General features: G+C 38.3%; 1 protein-coding gene across 1 annotated transcript; it reads right to left on the bottom strand.

Annotated features, from left to right (window-relative positions):
• Positions 1 to 446: 446 nt before the first annotated feature.
• On the bottom strand, positions 447 to 3,866 carry Vps33B (vacuolar protein sorting 33B). The gene is made up of 2 exons (XM_067768802.1): positions 3,194 to 3,866; positions 447 to 2,157 (listed from the first exon to the last, which is right to left on the bottom strand). The coding sequence occupies exons 1-2, from the start codon at positions 3,824 to 3,826 to the stop codon at positions 613 to 615; spliced, it is 2,178 nt and encodes a 725-aa protein (XP_067624903.1). The 5' UTR covers positions 3,827 to 3,866; the 3' UTR covers positions 447 to 612.
• Between the last annotated feature and the right edge of the window lie 10,429 nt (positions 3,867 to 14,295).

Raw genomic sequence — 14,295 nt, 5'->3', positions numbered from 1 at the left:
TTTACATAGAACGCCTTGCTGCGTGCTTCATTTGACGGATAAGTTGAATGAATGGCCGACGTATATCTTGCTAGAAAAAGGCCGTCGAATATGAAGCGAGAAAAATTTTAAATGCGCAAATAGCTCTACATATGTAAATCAGGCACAGGAATGATCCATGGCAACTTTGTTTAAATAACTTAATTGCAAAAGCGCAAATTTTCTTTAAATTCACGAACTAAATATAAGAGGCAAACATACAAAACTGGTCCTTGTTCGATTAGTTTATTTGTGCATGTATTTCGCCAACTTTTACCGAAAACTCGATACGATACTGCGCTTCAAAAAGTATCGGTATCGAATCCATAGCAAATATATCGAATATATGGCAAAGTATCGTATCAAAATTAGTGTCCGTAATAGTTCTGCAAACGCTGCAAAGTTACCGTTACATTTTTTAACTAATGTTTTCTTTTTGTTCAATTTGTCTTTAAATTTGTGCTTTTAACACATAAACATGTGAAATTTTATTATAAAATACTAAATATAAAACTTTAATATAAACATTATCAATATTAATAATTCGAGGGTCTTTTTTGTGTGAGTTGTGCTTAACCGAGTGTCAGAGTATTGTCAGAAGGCGCCAGCAATCAAATCACTGCCAGCAACAAGTGTATCCGAGCCCACAACGATTTGTGAACCGTTGATGCGCGATATTAAGTCGCATGCAGCAATTTCTGCATATGTTACGCCACCCAGAAGGAAGACAAAAATATTACGTTTACGCAATGGAAAAATGTCCTTTGTATCATTTAATTTAATTGAGTTTGCGTACGATTTAGGATTGAGCGCCGCTGTAACATCCGAATGATGCATTACTAACTTATCAACCATGCCCACTTTGTTGGCGAAATCTTCCGCGGTTTGTGCTTTGAGTAAATAGGAACAAAGTTGTGCCGCAATTGGGATATAAAGTTTGTTGAACACATAACTGGGACAAGTGATAATGGGACTACCGGCACCACCACTACCAACTCCGCCGCAGTTACTGCTGCTGCTATTTCCTGCAACTGTACCGCTGCCTGCTTGTTCTTCGCTTGCTGTTGATGACATTAATCTTAAACGGTTGGAGTTCGCTTGAAATTCGGTTTGTTGAAATTTCGGTATTTGTAGATTTGATAGTAGTTTTGCATGTGTGTTCGTCCTCTCTCCCCCCTCTTCCCTTGCCAAAGGTAATAGTCCCGCCAATGCTAGTTTTTGAAATACATCCAAATAAAATGGACCAAAGTAGTTACAATAGTTGCGTGCAAATTGCATTAACTCATCACTACTAATGCCAGCGCATAGATGGAGGAGACATAGCAAACGCAGAGTATTAAACTTTTGTCCATCGGTAGTGAGCACCTCATCAATTTCGCTAAGCAAACGTTTGCGTGCCACATTATTGATTATGTCTTCTTCCAGCGATTGCATGCGACGAAAATTGCCTCCCAACATTTCAATTATTTGTTCGCTGGCATTCAAATGTCGCATTATCCTTGCCTTCAATTCAGTAACTTTGGGCAATTTGCGTGCCACATATTCATGCATTTCTTCAAGTTTCATGGCATTCAACTTTTGCACTTCCAAACCTATATTTTTTGCTTGTGTGCGTATTTGACTGCTGGCTTGAGCGAAATGTTTATAACGATTTTCTCCATAAATTTCATCGCTCAGTGCATTCATACGTATGCTGGGTAGTTTAGTTGTTGCTTTCTTTGCCTTATCAAGTGGTGGCTTTGTTGGCTGCTGCCTTTGTTGATCAGCACGAGTGGGTACTTGGAAAATAGCAAGTTTTTGTTCTAAAATTTTATTAGAAGCAGCTTGTATGTCCACTTCAGCAGCGCGTCGATTGAAGACTTCTAATAACAATCCAGCATATATGGCTGGCGTTAGCAAACTAGATGCATAATCTTTGTCACGATCGATGATGATGATGGCGCCGAAATCCGATGTTTCCTTGCCTATATTTTTGTCATTTTTTTCCAGTGTATGCAAAATTTTTACCAAATTGGTTGAATGCTCACCAAATGTTAGTATTACATCTGGTCTACCACCCACAGTCTGTAATACGCGTAGCGACTGCGCTATTGCCGGTAACAATGAGGTATCCTTGCGCAGAAAGAGTGTTGAGAAGACCTGAAAATGGAGCATGCTTACAATTTGTTTCATACTGAATGGGAAGTTATGTATGTATATAGCGGCATTAAGTTAAAAGATTACTTTATGATGCTAATGGTTTGGATCATCATTTGACTTTGCTCAGTCGACATATCCAGTTCAGAGTTGTTCAGAGGTCATCTAACTAAAGGCTTAGGAGGGTATTTGGATCAAAGTAAAAAAAAATTGGTGTAAACGGGCCATATCAGAAGTATCTTTACTTTTCGAGATTTTTTTACCGCAACGATGGACATGCTTTACTGCGAGATTGTTTAAGCCCCTTAACGCGGTAAGACGGGTTTTGACGTGCTTCTTATGGAACTTGGGGTACGGATGGACGCCTGAAGGTTAATGTGGCCATATATATCGTTCCCGAGATGGTCGGGCTAGTAACTTTATGGTGCTGTGTTACCGGAGCATACCGGATCTGTATCCGGCAAAGGATCATCACACCGATAACACTCCCCAAAGCCTTCGGGGAGTAACATTATCGAACAACAACAACACCGTGCTTCATCAGCCAGTTTAAGAACATTTCCATCATCAAAAGCCAAATGTCGAAGCATTACTGAAGCTAGAGAATATTTCAAGAGATGTGGGTTTTTATTTAGACGATAAGTATACCTCAACGAACTGATGCTAAACCTTCTCGAACATATACCAAGCGGTATGATACTTAACGGTAGTACCCAACTAAGTTTTTAATGAGTTATGGGAGAGCTCTTCTTACCTAATACATACACTTTACCCTATAAATGATCCCACTCACTTATTGCATCAGTTCAAGATTTGGACCTTAGGCTCGCGCTGCACTGGTAGATTTCTAATTTTTAAACCAATTCAGTTAAATTTTATTTGCTTTAGGATAACCGTAAAAGGGAAAGCGAACAGAAGGTCCTGTGTTCTAAATGGCCTCGATGATAACACCTAACTGTTTGTCTTAGCCCTGCAGGTATAAGTTCCTATACAACAACAGCACATGTACATACATATGTATGTATTTATTTTTACTCACATGTGGCACTTCCAAACTGAGCACACCTTGATCAATGTTAATGAAATCCCAGTTGTAGCGATGCAACTGCACCAATCCATATAATCCTTCTTCCTCAAGTAAATGATGAAAATAACTAAAACACGTCGGCACACAAATAATATGAAAATTTTTCACAGCCGCTTCCAGATCGGTAGGCTTCTTTCGTTCCAGTTCGTGTATGTGTTTAAGTACTTGTTGAAATATTTCTAATCGGCTATGTATTAAATATATTTGTACTTGTTGTTCGGCTGTGTGTGGTATAATGTGCTCAATATCAAATTTGAATATCCTTTGTATGCCTTTAAGCTTTAGCCAGGATGCAGCGCAGACATGTTCCAATGGTTTTATAAGTGTTTGTTCTATTATGAGATCTTTCTTTCCCGGTATGGAACAAATTATTGCTTGTAGTTTTTCCTGTGCGATAAGTTGGAAGCTTTGTAGTTTCTTGTCCAATGTAAGCTCCATTGTAACTCGTAGCTTTGTAACTGTGGCGATTACTTTACACAAAGTCTCTAACAATAAGCTTGATGAGACACATATATGGACTTCGGTTTTACTGCACTTTAGTTTCCAAAATGTATGACTCAATTTGATGCGATCCAACAAAAGCATTGCGGACGCCTTTGTTTATTTCCCAAAATTCTGTCAAAAGCAGCTGATTTTTTCTTGCTTATGCTGACCAACAGCTGACACGAATAGTTTTTGACAGTGATGCAAAACAAATTCGTTCAGTAATGTGCAACCAGTGCACGGACTTTACCACTTTATTGGTTGATCTACCAACTTTTTAGCCCATTTTCATTTTCTACCACTGCTACCACCAAAGCCCAAAAATCTACCAACATTTGCCTTTGTAAGGAAATTAAGAAACGATTCAATTTCGAAGACGACAAGAAAAAAAGAGAAAGAGTGTTAGGTCCGACACATAAGCGGTTTTTCATATAGATGAGTTTAACACAAGCTTATGCATTATGAGTAGATTGCACGCATTTTTATGGAGAACGGTAGAATGAGCGACACTGGCTCCATCTGATAATTAAAAGTAGCCATATCCCAAATTTTGTTACAAGCAAAGCATAAGAAGAAGAATGTGGCATTTGTTTTGGTTAAGGGTGTTGACACACTTTGCAAGTGAAATTATTTTTCCCACTGGTTGGTAAATTTTCTAACATTTTTCGCAAGTAAAAACTGCAATATAACAATCGAATACGACACAAAATATGTTAGCAAATATCTTTGTTGTATAGGGATAATGTCTATACCAGTGCTTTGCGAAATTTTTTATGTGAATGGGCAAGGCGAAATAAACTTCAATTGCCAAGTCTGAAGTTCTTTCATATTTACAAACGCAACATCTTGGTTGATTGTGGCGATGGCATTGGAACGCATAAGCTTGTATTAAACGCATCTTTATGAAAAATGTCATTGTGTCATGGCCTTAAATATAAACTCAGTTTGCTCAATATGGGTAGCTCACGATCAGGTGCAATCGTTGCATAACATAGTTCGATTGCAAACCCGTATGAGGAGAGTTCAGGATTTTGTGCAAATGGTCTAGCATCATTGCATTGCAAACTTGTCTAGAATATCTTTACAATACAACAACAACCCAAGAAGGCGAGTTCAAATGGGGTTCAACAAGATACTAAACTCAGAGCAAGATCTGCTCTGCAGACCTGTTCTGGGTATAATGTCCACAGAAAAGATCGCGAGACCGGAAATGGAGGTGGCAGGGACAATGTCTTAGAAAGTCACGGCTTATCTGTCCGGTCAGGCGATGTAAACCTAGAAATCATCAACATCCACATCCCTCCTGCCACCTGCTGCCCCAGTGGATACCGCCCTAATATCAGCGCCTTAAATTAAGAAACGATTCTATTTCGAAGACGAAAAGTTTCACCTTTTGGAAAATGGTGATGAAAAAAATATTAATTCTAGTCAAATGACAATGATTGTTCCCTTACTTAAAGCTTTTCCATTTCACAAGACTTCCATGGAAATTCTTAACAACGAATGGCGATCATTAATGTTATATGATAAGGAAATAATAGAAAAGATATTTTCCGACGATATTCTTAAAGGATGGATAAAATTGGGAACTGAAAAGAGAGAACCGCCAAGCGTAATGGATTAAAAATTTCAAGCATTTCCAATCAAATATTAATAAAAAGTATTGTATCGGACGGAATTTATTTCAGCCTCCAATTAAATTAATAAGATTTTATAAAAAATTTTACTTTGTAGAGGGTGATTTCGTTCCTTGTATTTAATAACACCCATATGGAACTAGATTTTTCTTTTCTTTTTTTCTGACAATTTTTTTTTGTTGAAATTCGGTTCTTATTTTTAAAAATTTGTGCACAAATTCAAACAAGAAATAAATTTGCTTATGAAAGAAATGTAGTAAATGAGCTCGCAAATATTTTCCTGCTATATTTTCATCAGTTTTTTATGAATAATTTTGAACGAAAATAAAAAAGTTTTAATTTAAATTTTTTGAGTTAGGCTCTTTTGACCATTACTTGTGAAGTGCAAATAAAATAATTTATTCCACTTTTCCAACCCAACGTTTCGCTAGACTTCCTAGCATCAACAGGGGTGATCTATTTATTTAAAAGACAAACAAAAAATAAACAACCGTGAAAAACAATAATAAGCCTTATATAAGACACTTTTTAACAAATTTACGTGTAGCAACATTAAAAACAAGAAGAAACAACACTTACACAATATGTTTAGTTAGGATCTAAAAATTAAAAAATAGTACCATCATCGTTTGGTATAATCGTCATACTAAATTATAATTATAAACATAAAAGGTAAGCTGCTGCAATGTTTTGTGTGTCTTCTTTTTTGTTTACCGTATTTTCTCTTTTTTCTAATATTCGCAAACTCTCTAATGTGTGTCGCGTCCTCCCATATTTGTTGCGGTCTATTATCTTTGTGTTTGCTAGATCAGCTGCGTGGCCACTTGCCGTGATGTGTTGTGATAAGGCCGTTGTACTTCTCTCTTTGTTTATATCGCTTTCGTACTCTTTTAGCCTGACGCCGAGGGTTCGTTTCGTGGTTCCAATGTATACCCTGTTGCAGCTTTCATCTTCTTTACCTTGACATGTTACTTCATATATTATATTATGTTGTTCGAGTTTGTCGATCGGGCTTTTTGTTCGCGTAAATATATTCGCTAGTGTGGAGTTGGATTTGTATGCTAGGGCTATGTTTTGGTTATTTTTTGTTACTGCCTTGCTGATGTTTGGAGATAGTTTGGGAATATAGGTTACACCGAAATATTCACCCTTATCGCGAGTTTTATTTTCACCGGAAAATATTTACAGTTTTTGTTCACCCTATCGCAGAGGGTGGCGAAACAACTTTTCGTGTTCGAAAAAGATTTCACCTTATCGGCAACTCTTTGTTCGGGCGAAATGAACAGCGGGGAAACCCAAATTTGTTCACTTATATATTACAGGCGAACGAGAGGAAAACAAAATGTAAGTAATTTTTTGTTTTGAAATTTCATACTCTTATAATTATATGTACTTTTATTATTAGAAATAAATCAATATATAATGCACAATCGGAAGATGAGTGGGAAAAAGTGATATTCCTGTATTGCTAAGTATGTAAATTCTATTTTTTATGACAACGTATCAGTCGGCCAAGTTATCCATTGTGGACAAAGCAACGGTTCCAAAATGTTCAGCACCTCACTGAAACAAGATTGGCTAAGACCCACTTCATGGTCTTTTCCAACGCTTTACAATTGGTGGAACTCCAAATATTTGCTTCAATGGTGGCAAGGAGTTGGTAAGAATAACTAGCAAATATTAGAATGCCGGCTTGTTTAGCCTGTAATATTGGCGAAAGCTAATTGAAAAAAATTAACTTGTTATTCAAAAGTGCTGCAAATAGTAATTTTTAGCTTACAGTGAATCATTTAGCTCCAAACGGTTAGAACTGTCCCTTAATTGACTCCGAATCGCTTGGCATTTATATTCTCCTCGCGCTCAATCAATTCCAACCTAAGTGCAATACTAAACATTATTTTATAAATTTTTTATTTATATTTTTGTTGAGTTTTAAGGAAATATATGCTTGGTTACAAAATTTACACAATTGTAAGTAAATTATTTGTTCACTGCCAATTCGCAATAGGGCATCAGCTGTTTCGAAGTGAACTTTTGTTCGCCCGAAATTGCCGATAGGGGGAAAAAGTTCACCCGAACAAAAGAAGTGAAGACGAACACTTTTCCGCGTGAACTTCGCGATAAGGGTGATTGCTTAATTTGATTTTCTTTACGTATTGTTGTTTGGTTTCGTGTCGTGCTTGTTTCTCTTATTCCTTGTTCTGTTAGATTTTTAATTAGGGCGTGTGGATAGCTATGGTTTTTTAATATTTCGTGTATTTTTTGCAGGTTTTTGTTCCAGTATTGTTGGTCGCTTATGGTTAATACATTGTTTATTAAATTTTTCGCCGTATTTATTTTATATTTCATTGGTTGGCAAGAATGAAAATTTATAAGACGACCAGATGCTAGGGGCTTTGTGAACCAATCAAAGGACAGAATTCCATTATTTTTGTTTTTGAATATTCTGACGTCCAGATAAGGGATGCTGTAATCATTCTCCATTTCAGTAGTGAATTTTATTTTGTTGTGATAACTATTTAAGTTTTCTTGTATTAATTCAACGTCTTTACGTTTTACTATTGCGATAATATCGTCAACATATTTTACTATAAATTTTACTTCGATATTATGTTTTTGTTTTGGTACATTTAGCGTGTTGTCCTAAAAGATCGTCTAAAATGATATCTGCTATTGTTGGGGATAGGGGATTGCCCATTGGCATTCCATAAATTTGAGTAAATGCCTCGTTGTTATAGATAAAATAGTTGTTGTCGAGTAGACAAAATCTTAAAATTTCATGGAATTTGCATCTGGGTATATTAGTCATTGATTTTATATTATCCCATTTATCTATTATTATATTTATAGCTAGAATAGTGGGAATGTTCGTGAATAATGACACGACATCGAAAGACACTAGCACTTCATCTTTGCTGATTCGTAGATCAATTAGTCTCTCTTTAAGCTTGAATACATTTCTGATGTTGTACTCTTCTGATGCTATATTTTGTATTATGTTTCCCACATATTTGGATAGTTCATGGCAAGGTACGTTCATGGATGACGCGATGGGGCGCAAGGGTGTATTTGGTTTATGTATTTGTATGCAGCCCGTAGAGCCTGGGTGCATTCGCTGCTGAGCATGACACTTCACAAGTAATGGTCAAAAGATCCTAACTCAAAAAATTTAAATTAATATAAAATTGACCGGAAAACCTCTAAAAAAAAAAAGTTTTAAGTAAACGATAACATGCCAAACTCGGATTTTTGTGGCAGAAAAATACTGGTACATTGGAAAATTGTTGTTGTAATGAGACGTATCGGTAAAGTTTCTCAGTATTTCAAGCTCAAAATACAGGAAAAAAGCAAGTATGATATAGGCATTAGCTATGTATGTATATACAAAATTTACATGGATTTTTTTGTTTTGTTTACATTTTTTTAAGTGTTAATTCCGTGAAATGTGCTTTATTTGTTTTACAATAAAATATGAATTGTTTTGTACAAATATAAAATGTAGCTATTGTTTTCTTGAAAAAAAATCTACCAACTTCTACCACTATTTTAATTTTTCGTCTACCGACGTTCTCTTTTTAAAAGTCCGTGCACTGTGTGCAACTGCGTAAACAAGAAGAGAAAAGAAAAAGAAAAAAAAGAAAGAGTGTTAGGTCCGACACATAAGCGGTTTTTCATATAGATAGTTTAACACAAGCTTATGCATTATGAGTAGATTGCACGCATTTTTATGGAGAACGGTAGAATGAGCGACACTGGCGCCATCTGATAATTAAAAGTAGCCATATCCCAAATTTTGTTACAAGCAAAGCATAAGAAGAAGAATGTGGCATTTGTTTTGGTTAAGGGTGTTGACACACTTTGCAAGTGAAATTATTTTTCCCACTGGTTGGTAAATTTTCTAACATTTTTCGCAAGTAAAAACTGCAATATAACAATCGAATACGACACAAAATATGTTAGCAAATATCTTTTTTGTATAGGGATAATGTTTATACCAGTGCTTTGCGAAATTTTTTATGTGAATGGGCAAGGCGAAATAAACTTCAATTGCCAAGTCTAAAGTTCTTTCTTATTTACAAACGCAACATCTTGGTTGATTGTGGCGATGGCATTGGAACGCATAAGCTTGTATTAAACGCATCTTTATGAAAAATGTCATTGTGTCATGGCCTTAAATATAAACTCAGTTTGCTCAATATGGGTAGCTCACGATCAGGTGCAATCGTTGCATAACATAGTTCGATTGCAAACCCGTATGAGGAGAGTTCAGGATTTTGTGCAAATGGTCTAGCATCATTGCATTGCAAACTTGTCTAGAATATCTTTACAATACAACAACAACCCAAGAAGGCGAGTTCAAATGGGGTTCAACAAGATACTAAACTCAGAGCAAGATCTGCTCTGCAGACCTGTTCTGGGTATAATGTCCACAGAAAAGATCGCGAGACCGGAAATGGAGGTAGCAGGGACAATGTCTTAGAAAGTCACGGCTTATCTGTCCGGTCAGGCGATGTAAACCTAGAAATCATCAACATCCACATCCCTCCTGCCACTTGCTGCCCCAGTGGATACCGCCCTAATATCTGGCGATAATCGCATTATCTTAGGCATTCAAACTTGCTGGCGGACAGCAGGGGTGAGATGTTGGCGGATCAAATAGAAGAAACGACGTTCTGAACAATAAACGGAGACGCCCCCACTCGTATGGTAGGAAGCTGTCACAGTTCGCCAGATATATCAATCGTGAGGGCAGGACTAGTAAACTGCGTCAACTGGCAGTCGATGGTAACATTGGCATCCGACCACCTAACAATATTTATTTCACTCGAGCGTACCGCCGACTTCATCGTCACCGAAGAACGCCCTTTAATAAGCTTTAAAAAAGGAAAGTAGGATGAATACAAATCCTTTACAGACAGCCGCTTTGCTGCCCTCCCTATATCCCGACTGATGCTCGCCAAGGGGAGCGTGCTTTCCGCAAGGTCATTGAATCCGCCTCGGCTCGTCTTATTCCCGCCGAAAGAATTCCCGAAATTCGGTCTCATTTTCCTGACCTTATAAGACAGCTCGATCCCGGCGACCCCCAAATAAGGGATATAAACCAACGCATAAGATTGCTTGTGGATGAACAAAAGCAGGCGAAATGGGAGGAGCATCTAAGTTGTAACCTCTCTGCCGGTGTGGGTAAGCTTTGGTCCACCGCTACGTCCCTATCGAATCCGTCCAAGCAGAATGACAAAATTTCCATCGCGGAGGGCCAACAGACACGCACATAAACATAAATTCAGCGCGTCCCCAATTACCATCACCGCCAAAGAGGTTGAGGATGCCATCGGTCAAGCTAAACCATCTAAAGCAGTGGGTCAAGACGGAATAGTCATGCCGATGCTTAAAAGTCTAGGAAAAGAGGGTTTCAAATATTTAGCACATGTCTTCAACCTGTCCCTTTCGACCTTTGTCAATCCCGAAAAATGGCCATAGTGGTCCCGCTACTAAAGCCTGGGAAACCAGCTAACATAGGATATTCATATCGGCCGATATCTCTCCTATCGCCAGTACCAAGACGCTTGAAGCCATTTTGCTCCCCTATTTCAAAGCAAATTTGCAACTAGCCTGTCATCAGCATGGCTTTAGAAAACTTCATAGCACAACCACCGCGCTAAATGCCAGTAGCACCCAGATAAATTACGGTTTAAATCAAAACCCCCACCGTAGAACAGTACTCGTTGCGCTAGACCTATCAAAATCTTTTGATACAGTCAACCATGGCACGTTACTGCAAATACCTGGAAGGGTCTACCCTTCCCTCAAGTCTAAAAAGGTGGACCGCAAATTATCTGAGTGACCGGCAGGCGTCGGTGCAATTTAGAAACGCAACAACAAAACCAAGAAGAATTAAACAAGGGGTGCCACAGGGTGGTGTCCTACCCCCACTTTTGTTTAACTTCTACATATCAAAGCTACCTTCGCTACCAGAAGGAGTTACTATCGTTTCCTACGCCCATGACTGCACAATAATGGCCACAGGCCCAGGCCCACAGATCGATGAACTTTGCAACAAAATAAACAGCTACCTCCCTTATCTCTCCAGTTTTTTACATCGCGAAACCTGACATTATCACCGACTAAATCATCGGTGACCTTATTTACAACATAGACGTCCCAAATGTCGACCATTTTGAAAATCCACGTCAATGGCACTACGTTACCGACTATCTTACACCCCAAATCTTGGGTGTGACGTTTGATCAGGATCAACATTTTGGTGAGCATGCAGCCGCAATTGTGCCGAAAAACCAGAGCCGTAATAAAATTCTCCAATCTCTTGCTGGCAGTACTTGGGGAAAAGACAAAGAAACGCTCATTACCACTTACAAAGCAATTGGCCAGCCGATTGCATGCTACGCGTCCTCTATATGGTCGCCAAGCATAAAACCTACTGAATGGAAGAAGCTACAGGCCTGCCAAAATATTGCTCTCAGAAACGCCACTGGTTGTCTTATTATGTCCAGAACACCATTTACAAAATGAGGCGAGAATACTCCCCATTGCCCGGTGAATCCTTTACTTAAAGAACAATACTCTAAACTTGCAGAAGAGGAATGCATACTCCCTATGGAAACGCGAGTCACTCTAGCTCAACTTCGATCTGGATAGAGTAACAGGTTAAACTCCTACCTATCCAGATTCAAACCCCGACATACAAAACATATGTCCTGCTTGTAACGTGTCCCCACATGATACCAACCATCTCTTTAACTGTATTGTGGAACCAACGCCTCTAACACCCCTCTCATTATGATTCACCCCTGTTGAAACAGCAAGTTTCCTTGGACTACCATTAGAGGATATTGATGACAATTTGTGATCGGTCACACCTATTGGATGGGGCGAAGCACTACTACAACAACAACAAGAACAAAAACAACACGGCGAGTTCAAATACGGCAGCTGGGAGTAAGTAAAGCTCATGCATCAACTTCTTCGCAAAATATGAAATTGAAATCTAAAATCGTTAAAATGATGTTACTTCTCCAAAGCTTTAAGGGCTGACGTTGTTTAACACCACCAGCTCATTTAGAATTGAGAAGAACCTATAAGATTCATTTGAAACTAGAAGACGCTTTAGACAAGTCGACCCTCTATCGTGCAATTTCCTTAACTGCTGATGAAAATTATTCCAGCAGCAGTACTAATCCTCGATGATATAATGAATCAAAAAGAGCGTAGCGTCGCACCGTAAGATCTGCCTTCTCTTAATTGGATAACGAGGCAAAAGTATGGATTTCGCGGTAAACAGGACAAGACGAAGTACGCCCTGTCATCAAAGAAAGAATCGGTGCATTTGTGTCTCGGCAGCGACGTCACTGTGTGATGGATATAAACTCGGGACCATGAAGGACTTCGTCTATCTGGGAACCAGCATTAACAGCGAAAAAGATGTCTGTTTAGAAATCAAAGGAAAGTCAGTCTTGCCAAAATTCAATTCCCATAATACCTTCTCTGGTGAATGGCTCGGAACCATGGACAATATCTAGATAAGATAGCATGGCTTTTGGAGTATTCGAGTGAATAGTTCTACGGAAGATTTACGGTCTTGCGCCTTATGCTTAAATGAGTATCTTGTATGAATAGAAACAAAGTCTTTGTTGGCTGAAAAAAATGTCATCCCGATTGAAAGAAGATGTACCGGCTCGGAAAGTACTCCTATCAGCACACCTTTTGAAGGCAGAGGAACGTGTAGGCCCTCACTGAAAAAGGAGCAGAGAAGACTGGTTTGATGGTGAACGAGCACAAATCGAAAAACCTGCGGTCAGGTCAGCGAAGACTGCGCACATTCGTGTCTTTGAAACCACGTCACTCCAACAGTCATAATCTCAAAATAGTAAAAGATTTAGTTAATCTAGGAACCAGCATTAACAAACACAACCCAAGCGAATAAAAAAAAAACCGCTGCTAAACCATTTTATGCGCACGAAATAACAACAAATAGCGAATGACGTTGGGATTAGTTATGCTAAAACAGTATTGGAATTCTGCTTGGGTAGAAAGCGACAGTCGAAAATCGGCTTTAATTTGAACACCCAGTTGGGGTACTTCTAACATCCTTATAACCACTTTGCATCAATATCTCATCTTATTAAACAGTTTTGCATTTGTGGTACTATGTAAGACGAGCCGAACCCGTGCGCATCTTGCGCAATCAATATAAAAGCCTCTTATCAAATATCAACAGAAATCAGCTGTTCTATCAACTAAAACTTACAGCTTGCGCTGCCGTCTAGCGTATGATAGCAACTGTCGCCAATCAATTAAAACTTACAGCTTGCGCTGCCATCTAGCGTACAATAGCAACTGCCGGTAATGCAGTGCAAATATTCACAATAGTGCCATAGTACAAATAGATTTCTTTGTAGGCTCACAATCGTTTATTTTTAACAAATTATTTTAATAAAATATAGCTAAACAAAAGCTCGTTAATAGCCCGAATCTCCATCTTTACAACCAAAATTTTATATATAGATTTGGATTCCAAATAAGAGCGAAAAAGGGACCCGTACATAAAAACAGCAATTAGAAATAATATATATGATGATTTACTAATCTGAAATTACTTTCCGATAATATCTGCTTATGGTTTAGTTCTGCTGTTCGATTTATATATTCGATTTATATATACCTGTCAAAAGTCTTCTCTGAAACCTTATTTGTCCTCGAACTCCTGACAGACGTCCTTCCATATCCTGATGAAGGTATTGATGTTGTTCGGCGTCGGACATACCAGCGTACAGGCAGTTTTTTTGCTGTTAAAGAGATGATACTTGTTGATTCTCTTGTCATGCATCTCCTCCAGAAGTTAGCGAATCGTAAAGAGCGTCTTGACAGGGGCCTTAAGTTCTTCGTACAATTCGCAGATAAGACACGACATACATT

Source organism: Eurosta solidaginis, chromosome 1 (assembly GCF_040869045.1).
Source record: "Eurosta solidaginis isolate ZX-2024a chromosome 1, ASM4086904v1, whole genome shotgun sequence".
NCBI lineage: Eukaryota > Metazoa > Arthropoda > Insecta > Diptera > Tephritidae > Eurosta > Eurosta solidaginis.
The sequence above is the reverse complement of the archived record's forward strand: the minus strand, read 5'-3'. Positions and strand labels throughout refer to the sequence as shown.